Source organism: Erinaceus europaeus, chromosome 9 (genome assembly GCF_950295315.1).
Source record: "Erinaceus europaeus chromosome 9, mEriEur2.1, whole genome shotgun sequence".
Classification (NCBI taxonomy): domain Eukaryota; kingdom Metazoa; phylum Chordata; class Mammalia; order Eulipotyphla; family Erinaceidae; genus Erinaceus; species Erinaceus europaeus.
The window spans coordinates 10,793,960-10,818,123 of record NC_080170.1 but is presented as its reverse complement, the minus strand read 5'-3'; the positions used below and the strand labels follow the sequence as shown (position 1 = coordinate 10,818,123).

Here is a 24,164-nt window from a genome sequence, read left to right as displayed (position 1 = left end):
TGAGTAATAAAAATTGCCTTTAAATACGAACAACCAGGGCTCTGGAGCCCCCACATTACCCTAACACTGGGATCAGGGTGGCCAGCACAGTCTGGGGAGGAGGGCCAGGCTCCCAGCTTAAGCCCACCCCTACACATATACACACACACACACACACACACACACACACACACACACACACACACACACGGGAGGGGGAAGGGGGAGATTATTGCTGGGCACATGTGTCTACCGTTATGATGGGAATCTGGAATGTTCAAGGGTGGGCCATGGGCACATCTTCTCACAGCCCATCCTGGGGGTGTTTCGGCAGGAGCCCAGCAGGAGGGCCATGGTGCCCTGGGGCTGGAAGGCAGAGGCAGACCCGTCTGGGACAGCCTGGCAGTGGATGGGTTGGTCCCAGGGTCAGTCCCATCTCCAGTCACATTTTGGCACAGCCCAGGAGATGCAGAGTTCCCAGTTTCAGCACAAGCCAAGGAAGGGCCCGGTTGAGTCCTAGAAGGGGGCTGAGCCCAGGGCAGAGGGCAGGCATGTCTGCCTGGGTTGGTGGGCACAGTGCTGGCAGCCCTGGGGCCTGGCCTATCCAAGCTGGTCTGGATGAGCCTTGTGTTTGGCAGTGGCCCCCCCCCAACAGTTCCTGGGTGAGCCCTAAGAATGCTCGGGCTGTATATACATTCGCACAAATACATAAATACAGAGAGCCCCATGCTCCACGGGTCAGAGCTGCAGGGAGGGGTGCACCTGCGACCCTGGGACAGAAAGCTGGGGCCTTGCCAAACTCAGCCTGACCCGGGCCAGGGGGGCCAGGTACATGGGGACCAGCTCTGGTGGCATCCCCCAGACTACAACAGGGAAGACCACTGTGCAAACACTGTAAACAGCGCTCGGAGAAGCTGCTACCGCCAATGGCTGGCGGGGACCTCAGGCTCGGGGCTAGAGGCGGGTGGGGAGCTCGAGGCGGGCGGGCAGCTCCTCGTCACTGTCGCTGCAGTTCCCACAGCAATCCTGGAGGGCAGAGATATGAGGGAGAGAGGCAGAGCAGGCTGTGTTAGCCACCACCAGGCTAGGCTGCCCACTGGGGGGGTGAGGTGGTGGGGGTGGACATCTGCAGAGGCTGCCAGCAATAGAGGAGTGAGGGAGAGCGGGGAGCCCCCAGGCTGTGCCCAACCAGGGCCCAGAGGGATGAATAGGTAAGCAAGGCCAGTGGCGTGAAGGTGCCAGGGTGTGGGGGAGGGGGAGGGGAAGGGTGGGGGTGAGTGGCCACCAGACTTCTTCCTACGCCCACATCTCGCCTGTGCCATGGGAGGACTGCCCGGGGCTCCCCGAGGCCACCCCACGGGGAGCCCACACTGCTCACCTCTGGAAAGAGAAAAGAGGCCATGAGCCCACCAGGGGTGGGGGAACCAGTGGGCGCGAGGCCAGAGACCCTGGCGCCTCGGAGGCTGCCCACTCCCTCCCACTGGACCTGGAGCCAGGCTGGGCCCCAGGTGAAGTGCCTCAGGGGTTACCTGGCGACTGAAGAGCCGCTGTAGAAGTCCCTTCTTGGGGGGTGCAGGCGGCTGGCCTTTCCAGTCCAGGTCTGGGGGGACAGAGCCGTCCAACCCAAAGACGTTCAGCTCCTGGAAGCACTCAGTCTCCACCATCTGCCGGGCGTGGGGGCTGTTAGTCATTCCCCATGCCATTCCCCATGCTCCGTGCCCCTGGCTGGGCTGGCTCCCACCTCATTTTGCCAGGGGATGGGCACGCTGCCTGTGGCAAACTTCTGGTAGAAGTCTTGGTCAGCAGGCTCCAGCTCCACGCCCTTGACTGTGGAGAACTGCTCGATGTCCAGAACATCCTTGCAGTAGATGGCCTGGGGCTGCGGACAGGGTGACAGTCAGATGGGGACACCACACAGACCCAGGCAGACGCACAGTCTCTCACAAACACACACACTGAGACTTGTACCAGCTGGCTTGCTCTGCCTGCCTCCGCCAGCCCTCTGGTTCACAGGAAATTGGGTGCCCCGCACACTCTTTTTTGGAAAACAATGGGTTGGGGGGCTGGGTGGTGGCTCACCTAGTTAAGTACACAGAGTAAGTACCATGCACAAAGACCTGGGTTCAAGCCCCTGGTCCCCACTTGCAGGAAGGAAACTTTACAAGCAGTGAAGCAGGGCTGCAAGTGTCTATCTCCTTACTTTCCCCTCCAATTGTCTCTGTTCTATCAACTCAAATAAATAAAGTTTAAAAAAATAAAAAAGGCAGGGGGCTGGCAAGTGGTGTACCCACTTAAGTGCAAGGACTTGCACAAGGAGCCAGGTTTGAACTCCTGGCTCCCCACCTGCAGGGAAGATCTTTCACAAGCAGCGAAGCAGGTCTGCAGGTCTCTTTCTCTCTTTCCCCTCTCAATTTCTCTCTATTCTACCCAATAAAATGGCAAAAACGGCCTCTAGGAGTGGATTTGTAGTGCTGGCACTGAGCTCCAGAGATAACCCTGGAGGCAAAAAAAAAAAAAAAAATCAATGAAGAGACTCTCATGCCTGAGAATCCAAAGTCCCAGGTTCAATCTCTTGCACCATAAGCCAGACCTGATCAGTGCTCTGGTTAAAAAAAAAAAAAGTTAATTGACTTGAATTTATTCTCATCTGTTTGCTCATTTATTTCTGTGCTACTAGAGCTTTTCATTTCTACCTCTCCCAGAGAACATTTTCTTCCCCTCCCTTTTTAAATATTTTTATATTACTTATTTATTGGATAGAGGCAGAGAGAAATTGAGAGATGGAGAGGAAGATAGAAAGGGAGAGAGGCAGAGAGACACCTGCAGCCCTGTTTCACCATTGTGAAGCTTTCCCCTGCAGATGGGGACCAGGGGCTTGAACCTGGGTCCTTGTGCACTGTAATGTGAGCACTTAACCAGGTGCACCATCACCCGGCCCCTACTTTCTTCTTATTGCCGGGGTTCGGTGCCTGCACTATGAATCTACTGCTCCTAGAGGCCACTGTTCCCATTTTGTTGCTCTTGTTGTCATTATTATTATTGTCATTGCTATTGTTGGATAGGACAGAGAGAAATGGAGAGAGTAGAAGAAGACAGAGAGGAGAGAAAGATAGATACCGGCAGACTTGCTTCACTACCTGTGAAGAGACTCTCCTGCATGTGGGGAGCCGGGGGCTGGAACTGGGATCCTTACGCCAGTCCTTGCACTTGGGGCCATGTGCGCTTAACTCACTGCGCTACTGCCTGACCCTCCCTTCCCCCCCATAAAAGATTTTATTTATTTATGAAGAATGATAGCAGGAGAGAGGAAGAACCAGACATCACTCTGGTCATGGGCTACAGGGGATTAAACTCAAGACTTCACGCTTGAGAGTTCAATGCTTTATCCACTGTGCCATCTCCTGGATCACCCTTTTTTTTAAAAAAAAAAAGTTATTTTATTTATTTATTCCCTTTTGTTGCCCTTGTTTTATTGTTGTAGTTATTATTGTTGTCCTCGTCGTTGGATAGGACAGAGAGAAATGGAGAGAGGAGGGGAAGACAGAGAGTGGGAGAGAAAGATAGACACCTGCAGACCTGCTTCACCGTTTGTGAAGCGACTCCCCTGCAGGTGGGGAGCCAGGGCTTGAACCAGGATCCTTGCGCTTTGCGCCACCTGCATTTAACTTGCTGTGCTACAGCCTGATCCCCCCCCCTTTTTTTTTTTAACCAAAGCACTGCTTAGCTCTGTCTTACGGTGCTATGGGGGATTGAACCTGGCACTTTGGAGCCTCAGGCATAAGAGTCTCTTTGCACAACCATTATGCTTATTAACCCCCGCCCTTTTTTCTTGATAGAGGATGTTAGAGAGTAGGAGAGAGACAGACAGTCAAGGAGAGACACCTGAGCACCACTCCACTACTCATGAAGCTCCCTGTGTATGGTACTCTTGTAGAGCAAGAGGGCTCAAAACTAGATCCCTGTACCTGGTAAAGTATATGCTCTACCCAGTGCATTAGCCCCTGGTCCCTGATTTTATTGTTCACCAGAACGCTGTTCAATGTTTGGTGGTACTGAGGAGAGACTCTGGGACCTCTTGGTGTACTGCACCCAAGTAGAAGTCTCTGGGTTATGGGGGGAGGGTTCAGGTCCTAGAACAGAGGAAGGCATGGTGAGGCTTGAATTGTTATGTGGGAAACTGAGAAATGTTACACATGTACTGTATTTTACTGTTGACTATAAAACATTAATAAAAAATAAAATTAAAAAAAAAAAAAAAGAAGCTGGGACCTCTGTCTTGAAAGACCTTTGCACAATCTACCTGGCCAAAGAATGATGGATTGGAGAGAGAGAAAACCAGAGCATCACTCTGGCATATGAACCAGTAAGGTTTAAACTCTGGACCTGATACTTGAAAGTCCTGTACTCTAGCGCTGAACTGCCCCTGTCCACCCCATGCACTTCTTTTTGCCTCCAGGGTTATTGTTGGGCTCGGTGCCTGCACTACAAACCCACTGCTCCTGGCAGCAATCTTGTTTCCATTGTTGTTGCTGTTACTGTCCCTGCAGTTGTTGGATGGACAAAGAAAAATTGAAAGAGGGGAAGACAGAGAGGGGGAGAGAAAGACAGACACTTGCAGACCTGCTTCACTGCTTGTGAGGCAACCCCCCTGCAGGTGGGGAGTCGGGCTTGAACCAGGATCCTTGCATGGGTCCTTGCAGTTTGAATTATGTGTGCTACTGCCCAGCCCCCACACTTTTTTTTTTTAATTGCCACTAAGGTTACGGCTGAGACTTGGTATTTGTACATTGAATCCTCCACTCCCGGTGGCCACTCCCCCCTTTTTTCCCCACTTATTTGATAGGACAGAGAGAAATTAAGAGAGGAGGAGGAGATAGATAGGTGGCTTCCCTGCTCATCTTTCCTTTTTTCTTTTTAAAGTGATTTTAAAATATTTATATAGTTATTCCCTTTTGTTGTCCTTTTTTATTGTTGTAGTTATTACTGATATCATTGTTGTTGGATAGGACAGAGAGAAATGGAGAGAGGAGGGGAAGACAGAGAGGGGGAGAGAAGATAGACACCTGCAGACCTGCTTCACCGACTCCCCTGCAGGTAGGGATTCTTTCTTTCTTTCTTTCTTTTTTTTTTTTTTTTAGATATTTATATTTATTTTTTACTTGATAGAACAGAGTGAAATTGAGAGGAAGAGAAGCTAGAGGGAGATAGATACCTTCACTACTGATTCACTGTTCATGAAGCTTCCCCCTGCAGGTGGGGGCTGCGGGCTCAAACCTGGGTCTTTTAAGTATAGTAACATGTACACTTAACAGGGTGCACCATACCTTACCCTCTCCCACCCAATTTTCTCTCTGCCCTCCCCTCTGTTTAGTTCCCTTGGTGTGGTCTATAGTGTTTCCATGTGATGCCAGGGCTCAAACCTGGGTTCTCCTGCATAGGTGGGTATGACCTTGCCTGCTGAGCTATTTCTCACCAACTCCCTGTGACTTCAGGATGTGGGTCTGAGCTGGTGGGCTCAGGGTCAGGCTTGCGAGCAAAGACAAGAGCTGGGGGGGTGGGGGTGGGGAGTGGACAGTGAGCAGACGAGAACTTCTGGAACATGGGCGCAGCTCCTCCTGATCTGGGTATACAAGGCCAGCCCTTGAGGGCATAGAATCCAGTGACTTTTGGCAGTCGGGCGGTAGCACAGAGGCTTAAGAGCACATGGCGCAAAGTGCAAGGACAGGTGTAAGGATCCCCACCTATAGGGGAGTCGCTTCACAAATAGTGAAGTAGGTCTACAGGTGTCTATCTTTCTCTCCTCCTCTGTCTTCCCCACCTCTCTCCATTTCTCTCTGTCCTATCCGACAACAATAATAATTATAACAATAAAGCAACAAGGGCAACAGAAGGGAATAAATAAATTTTAAAAAATAAAGAATCCAGTGACTTTCTATATATTCAGAATTGTGTAGCCATCCACATCATCAGCTCTAGAACATTCTCAGGAACTCTGTGTCCCCTCCACCCCCACCCTCACTGAAAAGCTTTCTGGGGCTCTCATGTATGCTAGCCTAGCTAATTATAGCTTTGCCTCACTACCTGAAAATAAACAGGTTGTCCTACTCATTACAGTAGGGTTTAGTGTGAGAACATTCAAATATTTTCCACATGAATCAATAACAGTGGAAAGGTAGCTCACTAGGTAGGACCCATGCCTTGCCGTATGATCAACCTAGGTTAGAACCCTGGTGCCACATGGGAGGTGCCACAGCATGGGGGGAAGCTCTGGTGCTATGGTATCTCTCTCTCTCTCATTCTGTCTCTCTCTGAATGAAAAGAAGCCCAGGCACTAGGGAAAGATAGAAGCAGTCTGGAGGGGCGGGGGACAGGTGGTGATGGAGCACCTGGTTAAGTGGACACACTGTAGTGTGCAAGGATCCAGGTTTAAGCCCCTGGTCTCCACCTACAGGGACAAGTGTCACAAACAGTGGAGCAGGGTTGCAGGGGTCTCTCTGTCTCTCCTCGCTATCACCCCTTCCTTCTCAATTTCTGGCTGTCTCTATTCAAAAAATAAAGATAATAATAAAAAGAGAGAAAATTGGGGAGTCAGGTGGTAGCGCAGTGGGTTAAGCACAAAGACCGGCATAAAGATCCTGGTTTGAGGCCCCGGCTCCCCACCTGCAGGGGAGTCGCTTCACAGGTGGTGAAGCAGGTCTGCAGGTGTCTATCTTTCTCTCCCCCTCTCTGTCTTCTTTCCCTCTTCTCTCCAATTCTCTCTGTCCTATCCAACAACAAGGACATCAGTAACAACAAGAATAATTACTACAACAATAAAACAAGGGCAACAAAAGGGAATAAATAAATATTTTTTAAAGAGAGAAAATCTTAAAAAAAAAAATAATAAAGAAGGAAACAGTCAATCCACCTGCCAACGTCCCAGTCCAGTGAAGAAGGAATTCAATTACAGAAGTAACTGCTTCCACCTTCTGTGCCCCATAAAGAATTTTGGCCCATAATCTCAGAGGTAAATGTTAGGGACAGATGACCAGAGGGGCTCTGAACTCCAAATTCCATCAGGACCATGGGGGGGGGGGGGGGGAGAAACTTAGAAGTAAAGGAAGAGAATGAAAAACCATAAAAGGAGGGGGCAAATATGTAAAATTTTTGAGTTATAGAAATAGTAGTCAACCTATACCTGTGATCTTGGGAGAACGACTGAAGTTTCCAATGGAGGGAATGGGGACAAAGAACTCTGGGGGTGGGAAAGATGTGGGATCATGCCCCTGTTACCTTATAATTTTGTAAATCAACATTAAATCACTAATAAAATTTTTTAGAAATTCAAAAAGAAAAAGCAGCCCAGGAGTGATGAAATCGTCAATGCTTGAGACCCAGCTCCTCAAAATAAATGAACTCAAGTTAATTAAAAAGAAAACTAGCAGGGGTGGGATGGTGGTGCACCTGGTTGAGCGTACAAGTTACAATAAGCAAGGACCCAGGTCGAGCCCCCAGTGCCCATCTGCAGGGGGAAAGCTTTGTGACTGGTGAAGGAAGCAATGTTGCAAGTGTCTCTCCCCCTCTCTATTACTTCCTTCCCTCTGGATTTCTGGCTGTCTCTATCCAACAAATAAATAAAGATAATATTATATATATAAAAAAAAAAGGGAACACTAGCGTTCCCAGATCCAATCTACACAGCTAATCGATGGGAATGTTCTAGGCTAGGCCATGGGGGACATGCGGTTCTTGACTGGCTGGACCATGTGAAGTGGGCTCCATCAGTTAACCCTGCAGGTCTCAGCTTCTGCCCCCATAGGAGTCAGCAGCACTCACATCAGGCTTGAAGGGCGGCTCCAGCATGCCGGCTCCCAGCCTCTTGAAGTTCAGCTTCTTAAAGAGCGGGTGCTCCTTCACCTCGCGGGCGCCACCCCCACAGCACCCCAGACGCTCGGCAGGGTCCTTGCAGAGGAGCTGCACGGGCAGGTGGGTGGTGATTACGATGAGGGTGAGGGGCAGGGTGGGGGACAGTCCCGCACCCCACACCCCACCTCCCTGCGCCCTACCTGCGCGCAGAGCGAGCGGGCCTGCACGGAGAAGCGCTCCGAGTACTCCTCGGCCACCTCGCGCACCAGCCGCTCCACCTCCTCCCGCTTGATCTTCTTCTTCCGCTGCTGGAAAGGCGACTGGCCGGCGATCATCTCATACAGGAGGCAGCCGAGCGCCCACCAGTCCGGACTGAAGGTGTAACGCTCGTTCTTCACCACCTCCGGGGCTGGCGCGGAGAGCAGGGGTCAGGGCTGGGCGGGAGGTGGGTGCCGGCCTGGGGTCAGGAGACCAGCTCAGCGCCCCCACCCACCCAGGGCACCCCTCACTGGGAGTGGATGTGGGCTGAACTTCCTGAGAGCCAGAACTCCTACACACATACACCTTTTTTTTTTTTGTCCTTTTGAACTAGAGCACTGATGGTGCCAGGAATTGAACCCGGGACCTTGAAGCCTCAGGCATGAAAGCCTGCTATGTACACTGCTGAGCTATCTCCCCTACCACTAATATATTGACAAATATATTTAAATTTGTCGTCACTGGGGCTTCACTGCTCCACTTTTTTCCCCCTTTATTTTAACCACCCCAAATACTGTGCGTGTATGTTAAGGAAATTTTTTAGGAGAAGAATTAAGGGTAAGTTTATTTAGGAGAGCAATTTAGATTCAAATACAGATCTTTTGAAGATTTTAAAGGATGAGGGCACAAAAATACATTACCAAAGCCCAACCCTCTTGCCCCACCCTATCCTCCACACCCAAGGGGGGCGGGGGGTGATGATGTTGGTGAAGAACTGGGCCTAGCTGCTCACACCAAGAATCAAGAGACCAGATTTATTTTAAATGCAGTTCCAAGGAATGAACCCAGGGCCACGATACTGCTGAGACATCTTAATTTATTTTTATTCTTCATTTTTAGAAAGAGAGGAAAGGGGAGACAGAGAGAAAATCAGAGACAGAGACACCAAAGCCCTATACCACCACTGAGTGTGCTCCTTTGCTGCTTGCTGTCCATGGGCTCCCATGTGGTGCTGGGGAGAAACCCAGGGCCCTGCCAGAGAAAGGCTCCACCTGGGCCCCAAATCCATATGTATTTATTGATTTCTTTCTCTCTCTTTCATTTTTAAAATTTTTTTTATATTTATTTATTTTCCCTTTTGTTGCCCTGGTTTTTCATTGTTGTTATAGTTATTATTGTTGTTGTTGTTACTGATGTTGTTGTTGTTGGATAGGACAGAGAGAAATAGAGAGAAGAGGGGAAAACAGAAAGGAGGAAAAAAAGATAGACACTTGCAGACCTGCTTCACCGCCTGTGAAGCAACTCCCCTACAGGTGGGGAGCCAGTGGCTGGAACCAGGATCCTTATGCCTGTCCTTGCGCTTTGCCCCACACGCGCTTGACCCACTGCGCTACCACCTGACTCCCTATTTATTTATTGGATAGAGACAGCCAAAAATTGAGAGGGTAGGGGGTGATAGAGAGGAAGAGAGAGAGAGACGCCTACAGTCCTGCTTCATCACTTGCAAAGCTTTCCCGGTGCAGGTGGGGACTGGGGACTTGAACCTGGGCCCTTGTGCATTGTAACATGTGCACTCAATCAGGTGCGTCAGTCACTCATATTAATGAGTGTTAAAAAAAAAAAAAGACCAATGGGATCTAAAGACAAATGCAGGCCCAGTCCAACCCATGTGACCTATTGGTGTGTCAGTGCTGGGTTAATGTGGGGGGCAGGGAGAGGGGACTTTGTGGACACTTGCCACCAGCCAAGGAGGACACCTGGCAGAGGTCTCTCGGGCAGGGGGCAGAAGGGACAGACAGGGTGCCTGTTTTCCAGCCAGGAAAGGAGGGGCTGGGGGAGTTAGAGGCCCAGGCCCAGGGATACACCCACACAGCTACCAAGGGGTGGGGCCCAGAGCTGGGCTTGGTGTGTTGGGTGGTGCCCAAGGGAATTAGGAGGCCAAATCTTAGCCCCTTCTGCAAATGGACATTTGTACTGAGTCTGAGCTGCTTAGGGGAGTGGAGAGCTGGCTATGACAAGGTCCCCCCCCCCCCCATTTATTTATTTAATTATTTATGAGAGACAGAAAGAGAAGCATCACTCTGGCATATGCAATACTGGAGACTAAACTCAGGACTTCATTTTTAAGAGTCCAGTGTTTTGTCCACTGAGCCACCTCCTGGGCCTCAGGGCTTGGAGTGCATGGTTCGAGCTGCACCTCAGTCCTCATTCGTTATCAGTCCCAGGCCCAGCCAGTGAGAGAACAAGGAGCCCTAGAGGTTGGTCAGTAGGCAAGGCCCAAATATAGTGAAAGAGGAAGAGTAACTTCCTCTACTCCTGGGGCCCAGCAAACTCCCAGACAGAAGCTGCAGGCCAGGAGGGTAGCTGAGTGGGCAGAGCACAGGACTTAACATGCATGGGGTCCAGGCGCACTCCCCAATACCACTGCACATACCAGAGAAGAATGGTACTCTGATCTCCATTTATTCATTCATTCAGGATAGAGACAGAGAGAAATCCAGAGGGAAGTGGGGAGATAGAGAGACAACTGCAGCACTGCTTCACCGCTAGTGATGCTCCCCCTCCCCCTACCATGCAGAAGGGGACCAGGAGCTTGAATCTCAGTCCTTGCATACTTTAATATGTGCACTCAACAGGGTGTGCCACCACCTTCAGGTGTGTCTTTTAAAAAATAATGAAAAGAAAGAGAGAGAGAGAAAAGAAGCAAATTGTAGTATCTCAGGAGATGGTGAAGTAGATAAAAAGTTAGACTCTTGGGAGTCAGGTGATAGCCAAGTAGGTTAAGCACAAAGACTGGCGTAAGAATCCTGGTTCCAGCCCCCAGCTCCCACCTGCAGGGGAGTCGCTTCACAAATGGTGAAGCAGGTTTGCAGGTATCTTTCTCTTCCCCTCCTCTCTCCATTTCTCTCTGTCCTATCCAACAACGACAACATCAGTAACAACAATAATAATTACAACAATAAAACAACAAGGGTAACAAAAGGGAATAAATAAATAAATATTAAAAAAAAAAAGTTAGACTCTCAAGCATGAAATCCTGAGTTCCATCTTTAGCACTGCATGGCCAGAGTGCTGCTGTGCTCCCCCCGCCAACACATAAATAAACTCTGAGTAGCGCCAGAGAAATAGTTCACCAGGTTGAGTGCCCATATGTGTCACCAAGTTTGTGCCCGGCACCACATGGAAGATGCTGAGTCACCTGTGGGGGCTGAGGTGTCTCTTCCTCCCAGTCCTTCTAGCTGAATTTTTTTAAAAAATATTGTATTTATTTTCCTTTTTTTGTTGTTGCCCTTGTTGTTTTTATCATTGTTGTGGTTATTATTGTTGTTGTTGCTGGACAGGACAGAGAGAAATGGAGAGAGGAAGGGAAGATAGAGATGTGGAAAGAAAGACACCTGAAGACCTGCTTCACCGCTTGTGAAGCGACCTCCCCCCCCCCCCCCCGCAGGTGCGGAGCTGGGGGCTTGAACCGGGATCCTTAAGCCGGTCCTCGAGTTTCGTGCCATGTGCGCTTAACACGCTGCACTGCGGCCCAACCTCCCTCTAGCTGAATTTTAAAGAGCAGATTAGGAGCAGAGAAATTGTACATAAGTGAGATGCCAGTTTTACAAAGAAAAAAAAAAAGATTCAAAAGATCAAGAAATGAGGGGGGCAGGGTGGAGGCCAGTGAGGGGACTCAGGGGCAGAAGAGACTCACCCATGTAGCCCACGGTGCCCACTCGGCCTTTGATAGTCTGGCCCTCGGGTACGTGAACAGCCAGCCCCAGGTCGGAGATACGGATGTGGCCTAAGTATGGGGGAGCGGGACAGGCCAAGCAGGTGAGCTAGATGCCTCCCTGCCCCCTTCTGCTCCATCCCTGCACCCCCACAGCCCCCACCCACCGTGGTCGTCCAGCAGAATATTCTCTGGCTTCAGGTCCCTGTGGGAGAGAAGGGCAGAGTCAGAGGCTGCTGGGGCTCCCTCCTAGCTTACTGGTGGGGATGAAGAGGGGGGATACACATCCTAACTGGGGAGCCTGGAGTGTTGGGGAAAGGAATCAGCAGCCCTGCTCAGCCCTGGCTCCTAGGGTGACCCATCCGCCCTCTCCCCTGCTTTGGGGGCTGAGTCTACCTCCCCAACGGGCAAGTGGGTTGCTTGTCCAGGTCCTCAGGTTCAGTCTCTGGCACTACATATGCCGGAGCTGAGCGGTGCTATGGTCTCTCTCTCTCACACAATAAATAAAATAGACCTTAATAATAAGAGCTGGAGAGATAGCATAGTGATTCTGCAAAAAGACTTTCATGCCTGAGGCCCCAGAGGCCCCAGGTTCAAACCTCAGCACTACCATAAGCCAGATCTGAGCAGTGCTCTAGTAAAAACAAACAAACAGACAAACAAACAAACAGGCAAGCAAGCAAACAACAAAAAAGGAAGTTGCATCTGGGGAGGCAGCACAAGGGCAGAACGCAGAACTTTCGTGTAGAAGTTGACTTCCACCCTCAGTACCACATATACCAGAGTGATGCTCTGGTTCTCACTTAATAAATGAACTCCTGGGGGCTAGTTGGTTTATCCTATCTAATCAAAAAGAAAGAAAAAATTTAAAGGAAATAAAGGCTGCCAGAAGCGGTAGATTCTTCGTGACACCGAGCCCCAAGGTTAACTTTGGTGGCAATAAAAATAAATAAATAAGTGGTCTGGGAGGTGGCACAGTGGATAAAGCATCGAACTCTCAAGCATGAGGTCTTGAGTTCATCCTCAGCAACACATGTACCAGAGTGATGTCTGGCTCTTTCTCTCTCCTCCTATGTTTCTCATTAATAAATAAATAAAATCTTTATAAATAAATAAATAAATGATTGTGCATCTGTTTACATAATATTTGTTTGTTTATTTATTTATTACCAGGGTACTGCTCAGCTCTGGCTTATGAGGGTGCTGGGGATTGAACCTGAGACCTCGAAGCCTTAGGCCTGAGAGTCTTTTGCATGACCCCAGCCCTGTTTATGCACTTATTTATTTTGGGACTAGGGTTTTACTGCGGCTGTGTATTTATGGAATTCCATCATTCCTGGCAGACTTCTAGGTTCAGGGAGAGAGGAAGAGAGGAGGATCCACAGGGAGAAGAGACACTCTAGCACTGCTCCATCACTTGTAAAGCGTCCCCTTTCCACATAGTGGCTGGGGGTTAGAACTTGGGACTTTACAGATGGCAAAGTATGTGCTCCCGTAAGCAAGCTATCTCTTGGTCCCAACAAAGAAAATCTTTTTTTTTTTTTTTGGGGGGGCAGGTGGTGGCATACCCCTGGTTGAGCTCAAGGACATGGGTTCAAGTCCCCACTCTCCCCTACAAGGGGGAAGCTTTTCAAGTGGTGAAGCAGGGCTACAGGTGTCTATCCTTCTTGTCTATCTCCCCCTTCCCTCTCAATTTCTCTGTCCTGTCAAATAAAAGAAAGGAAAAGAAAGTGGTCTTGGAGGTGGCACAGTGATAAAGCTTTGGACTCTCAAGTATGAGGTCCCAAGTTCAATCCCTGACAGCACATGTGCCAGAGTGATGTCTGGTTCTTTCTCTCTCCTATCTTTCTCATAAATAAATAATAAAATCTTTAAAAAAAAGAAAAGAAAAAAGAAAGGAAAAGAAAAAATGGCCACCAGGAGCAGCCACTGAGCCCCAGTAATAACCCTGGTGGATCTGGATACATCAGCTGCATTGTCTCTTTGAGGACCTGCTTCCCTGAAGAGAAAGGTGTGTGTGTGTGTGTGTGTGTGTGTGTGTGTGTGTGTGTGTGTGTGTGTGTGTGTGTGGTGGGGGGCGGTGAGCCATGAGGCCTGAGGTCACACCACGAGTGGGTCTGCAGGTGAGCCAGCACCCAAGCCTGGATTCCAAGTGGCTCAGTTTTTCCTGGTGTGGGTGAGCGTGGAGCACCCCCATCATTCCACCAGGGGCACCTGTACACGATGCGTTCCCGGTGCAGGTCCTCCAGGCCACAGCAGATCTCTGCGGCGTAGAAGACTGCCCGCGCCTCTGAGAAGCCCGCCTGGCCCATGTGATAGATGTGGAACTTGAGGTCGCCTCCATTCATCAGCGTCAGCACCAGGCACAGCGCATCCTTGGTCTCATAGGCATAGGCCAGGCTCACCTGCAGCAGGGGACGCGGCCCTCAGGTAAGGCTGACACCTGAGGACTCCTCCGGGGCCGCTGCCAGGCTGGTGCCGGTGCCCCACACCGCCCTGCCTGGGCATCTCTGGGGCCTGAGGGATGTCTGTCTGTACTTACTACAAACCTACTGTTCACTTTCTCCAGGATCTGCTTCTCGTTCAGTGCCATGGCCTCGCCCTTACGCTTCTTCACCCTCTTCTTCTCCAGCTTCTTGCACGCGTACATCTTGCCTGTCGCCCGCACCTGGCAGGCACACACCTAGGGGTGCAGGGGGGACTTGTGGGGACAGGCTGTGGCCTTCCTGGGGACCCATGGCGGAAGTGGGCCAAGGTCCACCCTATGTGCCTCTGACACTCACCTCCCCAAAGCCGCCTTTGCCCAGCACTCGGTACTGCCTGAAGGTATTTTTGGTCACAGGCTGCCTGTGGGTGAGGGTTTGGAAGTGGGTGAGGCTGAGCTGGGGGCTTCCGTCAACCCTTGGTGGTCCAGCCACTCCCGACTCAGCCTCCCAGGAACACACCTCTCCAGCCACTTCCACTGTAAGAACCGGTTGAAGTAGATGCTGTCGAGGTAGTCGGCAAAGGGCGCCACGCTCAGGTACTCGTGGGTCAGGCTGGCAAGGGCCCCCAGCAGTGGTCAGCCTCACAGCCCTGGGTTCTCAGGGTGACAGGGCAGCCCCCTCTCCCCACCTGGTCTGGGACCTGCTCAGCCCAAAAGGTGTTCCATGCAACCAGCCTTCCTGCTCAGCCACTTCCATGAGACACAGCCAGGAGCCCAACAGAAAGGGCAGGCAGCCCACCCACGGTCACACAGCAGAGCAAGGATGGGGAGAGCGGCTGTGCTTCCTAGCCCACCAAGGTCCCCTCTTGGGACACTCTCACCCCCTGTCCGGGACCAGGATGGGGGGGTTACCGGGTGAGCTCCTGGAAGAGATCCTTGCAGGGTCCCTGCTCCAGCCGCTGGGCACAGTTGGTCACCAGCTGCCGGGGCACTTCCGGGATGAGGTCAGGACCCTGGGGACAGGCCAAGGACAGGTCAAGGTCTGTGCTGGGGGGGCTGTGGGTCAAGGGTGAGCCCCCTTAGGGCAGCAGGCCGCAAGAGAGAGCAGCCTGGCCCAGAGCCCTGTCCCATTCCCTGGGCTCCCTGCCTGCACAGCTGGCTGGCCAGGCCTGGAGCGGTTCCCAGGCACCTGCTGGCCAGCCTAGGCCAGGCCTCTATGCGTCACCACTGTCCCTCCACCCTCCATCCCTTTGCTTGCTCACCATGTGGCTCAGAAAGTTCTGCATCAACCTCCGCCCACATGCCTTCCGCTTCTCATCAGGGGTCACTTCGTACTCAGCCTGTGGGGGAGGGGGAGGCAGAGTCCTGGGCGCTGGGCCCCGTGACAGGTGTAGCCCACCCCCTTCCCGCCCTGTCCACCCCAGGGTGGGGCCCCAGCACATACCACCCCATCCAGGAAGGCGATGCAGCGGTTCAGCTCAGGCCTTGTTGCGCAGAACTCGCGGAACAGCAGGCGCCCGATGGGCTGCCGCTCGCACAAGCTGTGGTAGTCGTGCTCTGCGGGGTGGAGGGGGCGCAGCTGGGTACCCAGGCCTGGAGCCCCTGAAGGCACACCTGGGGCCCCACAGCGGCCAGCCCTGTATTGTCAGCCTTTCCAGTAGTCTCTAGAACCTGCACTGCAACCCTGAGGTCAGCAGAGGCCTCCATTACAAGAGTGTGGGCTGCTAAGGCCCAGAGAGGCTGAGTGACCAGCCCAGGGTCACACAGCCGGACTGCACATCTGGATGTCCTCTGTGCCACCCACCCCCCACATGATGTGTCATAGCACTGGGCATGGGTGCGGTCGGCAAGGTTCCGGGCTGGGCCCACACCTGCCGCCTGCTTGCCTGCTTTTCTGGCGAAAGTGGGGGAGGAAGCTGTGGCTTCCGGCAAGCTCGTGGCTGGGCCCCCTTCTCAGGCAGGGAGCAGCAGTACACAACCCACCCCCCCCACACACACACACCCTCGCCTACATGCAGGTATCACGGGGGCCTGGCCCCCTGGGGTGCTACTCAAACCTGGAACCCTTCTGTCCCTCTGACCAGGTTGAGGACCTCAGGGGGAGACTTTAGTGCCCCTCAGCCTCCTAGCATGGCGGCCCGACAGGTTGGAGCTCATGCCCCACAACCTCTCTGTCATCAGGGGCCTGCCCCCCTCCCTTCTCAGGATGCCCCAACTCTGACCCTGTCCTGCCCGCTCTCTGCTGCCTCCTGTTTACACTCTGCCCTCTGCCCCACCCAGGCCTAGAAACTGGAAGTGGGCAGGGTGCCTTGACCTTCCTGCTCCTCGACCCCAGGGGAGGCTTCCCAGCAACCCCATCCCCACCCCATTCCACGCTCTGGCCTCACCGAGGATGAGCCGCAGCTCCTCGCACTGGCTGATGTGGGGGAACTGCAGCATCTGCCGCCATTTCTTGCTCTTGCCTTTGCGATTCCCGCCACCACCTGTGGGAGCACAGGCCACTGGGTCTCACGACCGAGTCCCCTGCTGTGCCCTCTTGGTCTCATGGGCCCTCGTGCTTCAGTAGCCCCTCCCAGTTGGTGAGGGAGGCCAGGTTGGCGATGCCAAAGATGGGGTGGGGGAGGGCTGCCCCCCCCCCCCCGCTCCCTTCAATGCACAGGGCTCCCCAGGCCCTGAATCCTGCCTCATTTTCTGTAGCTGATCCCCATCTGCAGCTGCTGAGGCCAGGGTAGCAGCTCAAATGCCTCCAGAACCAAGCAGGCCAATGAGGACTAGAAGTGGGCAAGAGGGAGGGGTGGGACATATGGCAAAGAACGGTTCCCATTCTGCTCAAAACCCAGTGCCTCCAAGTAAGCACCTGAGAAGTTGGCCGGATGTGGCCTGTGGCCACCAGGGGGAGAAGAGTGTCTCACAGATCAGGTGTTGAACCTCGGATTCAGACTTGAGGCCTCTCATGTGCCACCATGGACCTCAATTTCTCCAGTACACTTCTGGTCCCAAGCCACCTCTAGAGGTGGTGTTGGACGTGTGTGTGTGTGTGTGTGTGTGTGTGTGTGTGTGTGTGTGTCCCAGTGGCACCCAGCAGGACTGTGACAAGCAGTGAGTTCCAGTTCCAGCATCTAATTCCACAGCAACTTCAGGCAACCATTTCCCCTCACCTGGCCTCAGTTTCCCCTCTGGCCACCAGCTAGGCAGTGGCAGTAATGATGAGGAGGACGGGTGGCTGCAGGGGGGAAGTGTGGCAGGGTACCCCACATTGGGAAACCTTCAGGCTGGCAGTCCCAGCACACCCAGCATTGCTTCACCGCAGGGAACACCAGACCCTCCACCCCCAACTCCTCCCCAGGCCTCCCCAGAAGGGGAACTCCCACCCCCACCCCTACAAGCCCCTAGCCCAACCCTCCACCATCTGCTTCCCCCCACCAGCTACTTCCTCCCTCCCTTCCTCCCAACCACATTAAGGCAGCAAGAGTCACATGTAAACACTCTGCCCTGGGAGGACACACCACGGGCTGGGGGCTGGTTATCGGGCTCCTCCCCACCCAGGACCGCCTTGCACCCTGGGGCCACCCCACTGCATTCTCCAGTTGCTCTGCCATACCCAGCCCAATTTTCATATGTAAACCCAGGTCCCAGGGTGGGGAATCAGTACACCCAATGTCACAAAACCTGGCAGTGGTGGCAGGATTAGGACTCCCTGGAACTGAAAGCTAAGCCCCAAATATACTGAGCATCTACTAGGTGCCAACAGCATACATACACAAGGGCTGCCAGACCACCCAGGTCCTAGGGTCCTTTGGGAAGCTGCCAGGCAGCTGCTGCAGCTGGCCCATGAGTCAGGAGTCAGGGGTCAGGGGTCAATGACAGTAAAAAGTGGAATTTCCTTTCATTTTCAGATCCCATCTCCAACCAGGCCAGGAGCAGGTCAGAGATGAGTCCAGTGAAGGGATGCATCTCCAGGTCAGAGTGAGGGTCCTCCTGGGAAGGAAGGGGTCCCCCAGTGCCTCACCCACTGGTCAGAGGAAGCCTGCCCAAAGGAACCCACACTCTGGCCAGGCAAGGCAGTGCTCTGGGTAGGTCTGAGGCCTGAACCAGCTCCAGCCTGAGGGAGGACTGCCCAACGAGGCTTTCCCCTCCCCTCCTCCCTGGCTGGCTGGATGACGAGGCAGAACAGAATCAATCAGCAGATGCCCCCAGAGGCTGGGAGGAAGACAGAGGCTGGGAAGACGGGAGATAAGGAAGGTTCCGGGCACTCAGGACCCAGCAGCCAGCGGGGTCCACACGCACTAGGGGACACCCATATCTTGCCAGCGGGGGACATCTCTACACTTCTCAACCGCATTGGGGGCAGCCTGAGCCCTGTGTCTCACTGTGTGCGTTAGATCCAAGCCCCATTTCCCACGTGGGAAAGAGGGTGGAAAGGTGAAGCAGAGGACTCTGAATCTTGAAGCCTAGCAGAGACAAGCCTGTCGCAACCTCCCTGCCCTAGAGTTCCCAGAAGGATTGATCCCTCGGGCTCTCCAGCACCCTGGACAGAACAGAACTCGACCTGGGTACTGAGATGGACAATGGCAGGGAGGGGCAGATGATGAGGGGCAGATGACGCGGGGCAGGTAGGCATCCCCGCCTTTGGCCCTTCTCTCTCCTTCAGGACCTTCACACAGCAGGCTTCCGGGCTGGCTCCTCTGCCTGGCTTTTGCACCCCAGTCCCACAGGCCGGTGAGCTCCCTTCCTTCGGAGCTCAGCTCCCACTCGTTTTTGTGCGCAGTGATCCCTCGGGGCCGTGGGCTTCCAAGGACAGATGGTGACTCATGCACCTCTGTCCCCAGTATGTCTGAGCAAGTGGCCCGTGGCGGCGGTGGCCTGGATGAACAGCCGTCGCCCCCCACCCCGAGATCGGGAGGGCTGGGGCTGCTGCGTTCATTCATTCTGCGAGCCAGTAGCCGCCAACTTTGCGCCGCGGGCGCCTGGGGCCCGGCAGACGGGCACGTGCGGCGAGCTGCCGGTCCCGGGCATCGGCTCACCCTCCCGGGGAGAGGCGTAGACAGGCGCTCCCAGGTCCCACCCTCCGCTCTTCCTTCCTCCCTCCAGCCCTCGCCCGTCACCCGCTCCGCCAGGGCGGCGGCCTGGCCCCCGCCCCTTCCCGGGCCCGGCTCCGGGGCAGGTGCGCAGGAGGAGTCCGCCCGCTCGCCCGGAAAGCTTCGCGCTGCCTGCGGGGCCGGGCGGTCGGGGCGCCCCGCCGAGCCCGCCGCCTCCCCGCGCGTGTCTCACCTTCCCGGGCCTTGAGCAGCACTGTGTTCGCTACGATGTTCTCGAGCTCCATGGGCTGCGGCGCCGCCGGGCCCGCCGGGCCGTCCCGCCGGCCGGGGTCGCGCGCGAGAGCCGGGCCCGCAGGGCGATGGGTCGGCTGGGCTCGCAGTGACCGCGCCGCGGCCTCCCGGGCCTCCCCGGCCGCCGCCGCCCGCCGCGCTCGCTCCGCCCCTCCGGGGGCCCTGGGAGCCGGCCTGCCTGGCTCCGCCTCCTGTTTACTTTACTCAGTCAATAGCGAGGCGGACTCTCCCCGCGCCGCCTTCCCATTAGACAGCCTCGGAGCCAGACCCCGCCCCTTGATCCCGCGATTCGCTCAAAGGAGCGGGGGGCGGGGCTTCATACGTCCACCGGTCCTGGTTGGTGGTGAGCTGGAATTCGGCCCCCAGGTTCGAATTTCTGAGCCTTCGTAGCCCAACTGCCAATTAGGGCCGAGCCCCCCGCGGAGATTCTGAAGGCGGGCCCTCTTGGTCACGCCTTTGGAGTTCGGATGTGTGATGGGACGCAGGAAGCGTCAGTCATTTTCAACACTGACTCTGATTGGGCCTCCGTAGGGGGCGTGGCTGTGGACCCTGGTTCGCCTGATCTTTTCTAGGGTTGCCCCGGCAAGCTTCGGGTGTTCCCGGCCTGTGATGGGTCTTTCGCGGGTCAGCTCGGGTCGAGTGTCCAGCCGTGTCGCTTTGGGTCGGCCTGTCCTGGAAGGCGCGCGTCGAGAACGGGGAACGGCCCCGGGGCGCGGGCGGGGAGAGGCGCGGGTGGAGGCCCTCCGCAGCCCGCCTGCCCAGATCCGCAGCCGGATGCTGCGATCGCTCCCCGCCCACCCGGCCTGGCCCGCGGCCTTATAAGGCAGCACGGCCTCCTGGGCGGCGACGGCTGCTCACGCCTATTGTTCAGGTGGGCTGCGAGGCGCCAGAGGAGGGGTGGCGGCTGAAACTCTGCAGCTGGTCAGCTCTGCTGGCTCGGGGTTCCTCTGCTCACACGGGGGCGCACAACGAACCAGGCGCAACCAGGTCCAGCCAGCCATTCATTCACCCAAGACAGCAGCATCTGTTGGGCGCCAGGCCCCGAGCATGTGCAGAGTACAGTACTGTAGCGGCCGCAAAAACCGCCAACTCCCTGCTAACATGGAGAAGGGAGCTAAAAGTGACAATCTCTAACATAAACTAACAATTAGGCTGCTTTTCAGTCCTCTGTAAATATTATTTTTTTAAAGACATGAAGACATGGCCTGGAAGTACCTCCTGGCTAGAGCCCACATCTTCCATGAGATCCTGATGTGGGAATGCGGAAACACAGGAGCACCATGGACAGCACCAGGCGAACTTCAGAGGTTGGAAGCAATGCTGTGGTATCTCATCCCTGTCTCTCTCTCTCTCAAGAATGAACAGAGTGGGTCAGGGAAGCCACTCGGCAGTAGTGTTGTGGATGCAGAGGTCCTGGTTTCATTCCCTAGCACCTCATTTAAAAAATCAAAAACAACAAGACAAACTAACAAGGGAGGAGTAGCCTCGGAATATGACATTTGAGCAAATGCAACCACACAAGTATCTAGCGGAAACAGAATTCCAAGCAGAGACTACAGCGGGTGTGGAGACTCAGAGCCTAGAGTAAGCCAGGTATCCTCAAGGCACAGGAAAAAGACTAGTGGAGCGTCATCTCCCAGAGGTCTGAGATGAAATGAAGGAAAGGTGCTTGCTAGTAAGTGGGAGATAATAGAAGAATATATATATATAGTTTTTGTGCTTTTAAAAGCTTACTCTAGGGATCAAGGGGTGGAAGCAGAGAACATATAGAAGGCTACAGAATTCCTGGACCTACCCTATGACCCTGCAATTCCCCTCCTGGGGATATATCCTAAGGAACCCAACACATCCATCCAAAAAGATCTGTGTACACATATGTTCTTGGCGGCACAATTTGTAATAGCCAAAACCTGGAAGCAACCCAGGTGTCCAACAACAGATGAGTGGCTGAGCAAGTTGTGGTATATATACACAATGGAATACTACTCAGCTGTAAAAAATGGTGACTTCACCGTTTTTAGCCGATCTTGGATGGACCTTGAAAAAATCATGTTGAGTGAAATAAGTCAGAAACAGAAGGATGAATATGGGATGATCTCACTCTCAGGCCGAAGTTGAAAAACAAGACCAGAAAAGAAAACACAAGTCGAACTTGAAATGGAATTGGAGTATTACACCAAAGTAAAAGACTGTGGGGTGGGTGGGTGGGTGGGGAGAATACAGGTCCATGAAAAATGATGAATGAAATAGTGGGGGTTGTATAGTTAAATGGGAATCTGGGGAATGTTATGCATGTTCAAACTATTGTATTTACTGTTGAATGTAAAGCATTAATTCCCCAATAAAGAAATAAATTATTTAAAAAAAAAAAGGCTACAGAATTCCAGGAGAAAGTGACCTGGACAAAGCAGGTGGCAGTGGCAATGGATCTGGAATACTCTGCAAAAAGTATAAGTGCCTTGAGCATCACACAGAAAGCTCAGCAGGTAGTGCATCTGCTTTGCCATATGCACAGCCCACATTCTTGCTCTGGTGCCACATGGGAAGGAACTGTGGCACCTGGAGAAGCTCCGGTGCTATGCTGGCTCTTCCTCTCTGTCTTTTTATATGAATAGAAGAGTGGTCTGGAAGCAGCCACACAGTCACATGTACAGGACTCTAGCTCAATATATATATATATATATATATATATATATATATATATATATATATATATATTGCTTTGAGAAGGCAGCCCAATAAACAGTAAACCAAGAATCAGCCTCCCCCCTCCCACCAGTTAAAGCTGAGAGAATTGAGTCTCAGTGGCGAATGCAGGTTTTAGAAGAGTGTGGGGGTGGGGTGAGGTGAGGGGCGGGAGAGAACCTTCTGGACAGTGACTAGGTCCCATTCTAAGTTCCATGGAGGTTGGCAGACAGGGCTCCTGCACTCACACCCGAGGGCATTACATACTAGATTACCTTGTGCCTACTGGGGTGGGCAAGGAGGCAAGAACCCACTGGAGTTGGCAAGGAGGCAATAAATGAGGCCAAAGCCTGGATTGGGAAGGCCTTGGATCCAGGTAAGGAGTTTGGAACATGTGTGGATGGCAGTGGGAGCTGCCCATCTGCAGGAGGGTCGCTTCACAAGTGGTGAAGCGGGTCTGCAGGTATCTATCTTTCTCTCCCCCTCTCTGTCTTCCGCTCCTCTCCCCATTTCTCTCTGCCCTATTTAACAACGATGACATCAGTAACAACAGTTAACTACAACAACAGGGAAAATAAATACATAAATATTTTTTTAAAAAAAGCTATGTTTGGGGTCTGGGTGGTGGCGCAGTGGGTTAAGTGCACATGGTGCAAAAAGCTATGTTGTTTGCTGGAAAAGGTAAAATGGGTGCTTCCCTTTGTACCTTTGGTGAGAAGGGGTGGGGCTCTAGTCCCTCCCACATTTCAGTGCCCTCAAGCCAGGGCAGTTTATCTCTCAACTGCACCTGGTCAAGACAGGCTGTCCTGTCCTCCTCACTCAGGGAGCCAGATGAGAAGGGAGAAGGCCTCCATCTTACTGTGCTCCTATGAGGGCAGACAGAAAGAGGAAACCGGCCAATCGCATGAAGGCCCTGAGAGCTTGCACCTGGAAGTGGCAGCTGTCACTTCAGCTCACAAGTCATTGGCCAAGGCAAACCACGTGAACAAAACCAACTTGAGAGGAGGTGATGTGTGCAACAACATGGCACTTCTGCAAGCTTCCCCCCCCCCCCATGCTTCTACAATGTGACTTGCCTACCTTCCACCAAGGGGTCTCATCCCCCCCCCCCCGCTGGGCAGATTTGAGTGTGACTCTTGTTAATGGTGGGAGGGATGCATGTGAGGTCTGAGACTAGCTAGAAAGGACCCCACAGCCTGCTTCATCAGCAGCACCGGCTTTCTGGAAACTTCTCTCTGATTTTCCAATCAGCAGTGGCTGAAAAGGCTACATAGAAGGAGGCACTCTGCTCCCAGCTAAGCTCAATCCTGGGGTTGATTCCTACCTCTGGGGCCACTGAGGCCAATCTCAGCCACTTAGGCAACAGTTGCCCGTGCAGACCACTTAGTCTGCCCATGAGGGGTAGAGACAAATCCCCCAACAAAACTGCTTGTGAAGTGACTCCTCTGCAGGTGGGGAGCCAGGGGCTCAAACCAGGATCCTATGCCGCTCCTTATGCTTTGTGCCAGGTGCGCTTAACCCACTGCACTACCGCCGACCCCCCATGCAATTTATTTGTTTTGTTATCACTAGGGATTTCCCAATCCAGGTCAGAGATAGAGAAAGAGAGGCAGAGAGACCATACCACCTAAGTTTTCCCCTGTGCACTACGGCCTTACGCCGGTCCTTGCACTTTGCACCATGTGTGTTTAACCCGCTGCGCTACTGCCCGACTCGCTTTTATTTTTTCAAAGGATTTTTAAAAAGAGAAATTAAGGGCCAGAAAAAATAACTCACTTAGTGCAATGCTCTGCCAGGTGCCTGACCCAGCTTTGAGCCCGGCTCCCACCATATTGAAGCTTTGGTGCTGTGATCTCTTTTACCCTCTCTGCCTTCTCTGTCTCTATCTAAAATAAAATTAAAAAATTAAAAAAAATAAGTCAGCCCAGGAACATGCTCAATTAAATCCCCTGACTCCCATAAAAATAATTAATGCATTTAAATTAAT

General features: G+C 53.1%; 1 protein-coding gene and 1 long non-coding RNA gene across 2 annotated transcripts; one reads left to right on the top strand and one right to left on the bottom strand.

The window, feature by feature from the left end:
• GRK6 (G protein-coupled receptor kinase 6) lies at positions 1 to 19,640 on the bottom strand. Its single transcript, XM_007524338.3, has 16 exons — positions 19,434 to 19,640; positions 16,550 to 16,645; positions 15,607 to 15,719; positions 15,425 to 15,502; positions 15,075 to 15,175; positions 14,683 to 14,775; positions 14,521 to 14,584; positions 14,280 to 14,420; positions 13,952 to 14,142; positions 11,905 to 11,942; positions 11,720 to 11,809; positions 8,025 to 8,233; positions 7,795 to 7,932; positions 1,721 to 1,858; positions 1,509 to 1,643; positions 1 to 1,005 (listed from the first exon to the last, which is right to left on the bottom strand). The coding sequence occupies exons 1-16, from the start codon at positions 19,483 to 19,485 to the stop codon at positions 934 to 936; spliced, it is 1,749 nt and encodes a 582-aa protein (XP_007524400.1). The 5' UTR covers positions 19,486 to 19,640; the 3' UTR covers positions 1 to 933.
• A 598-nt stretch (positions 19,641 to 20,238) lies between these two features.
• On the top strand, positions 20,239 to 21,013 carry LOC132540339 (uncharacterized). The gene is made up of 2 exons (XR_009551492.1): positions 20,239 to 20,363; positions 20,683 to 21,013. It is a non-coding gene; the product is annotated as an uncharacterized LOC132540339 (long non-coding RNA).
• The last annotated feature ends 3,151 nt before the right edge of the window (positions 21,014 to 24,164 follow it).

What these genes read in the sequence shown, in the direction of transcription:
- GRK6 (XM_007524338.3), bottom strand. Translation starts at nt 19,485, where the DNA reads ATGGAGCTCGAGAACATCGTAGCGAACACAGTGCTGCTCAAGGCCCGG. An exon ending in GCAAAGGCGGCTTTGGGGAG is followed by an intron (nt 14,421 to 14,520) that starts GTGAGTGTCAGA and finishes CTGCACCCCTAG; the next exon opens with GTGTGTGCCTGCCAGGTGCG. An exon ending in TATTCTGCTGGACGACCACG is followed by an intron (nt 11,810 to 11,904) that starts GTGGGTGGGGGC and finishes CCCCATACTTAG; the next exon opens with GCCACATCCGTATCTCCGAC.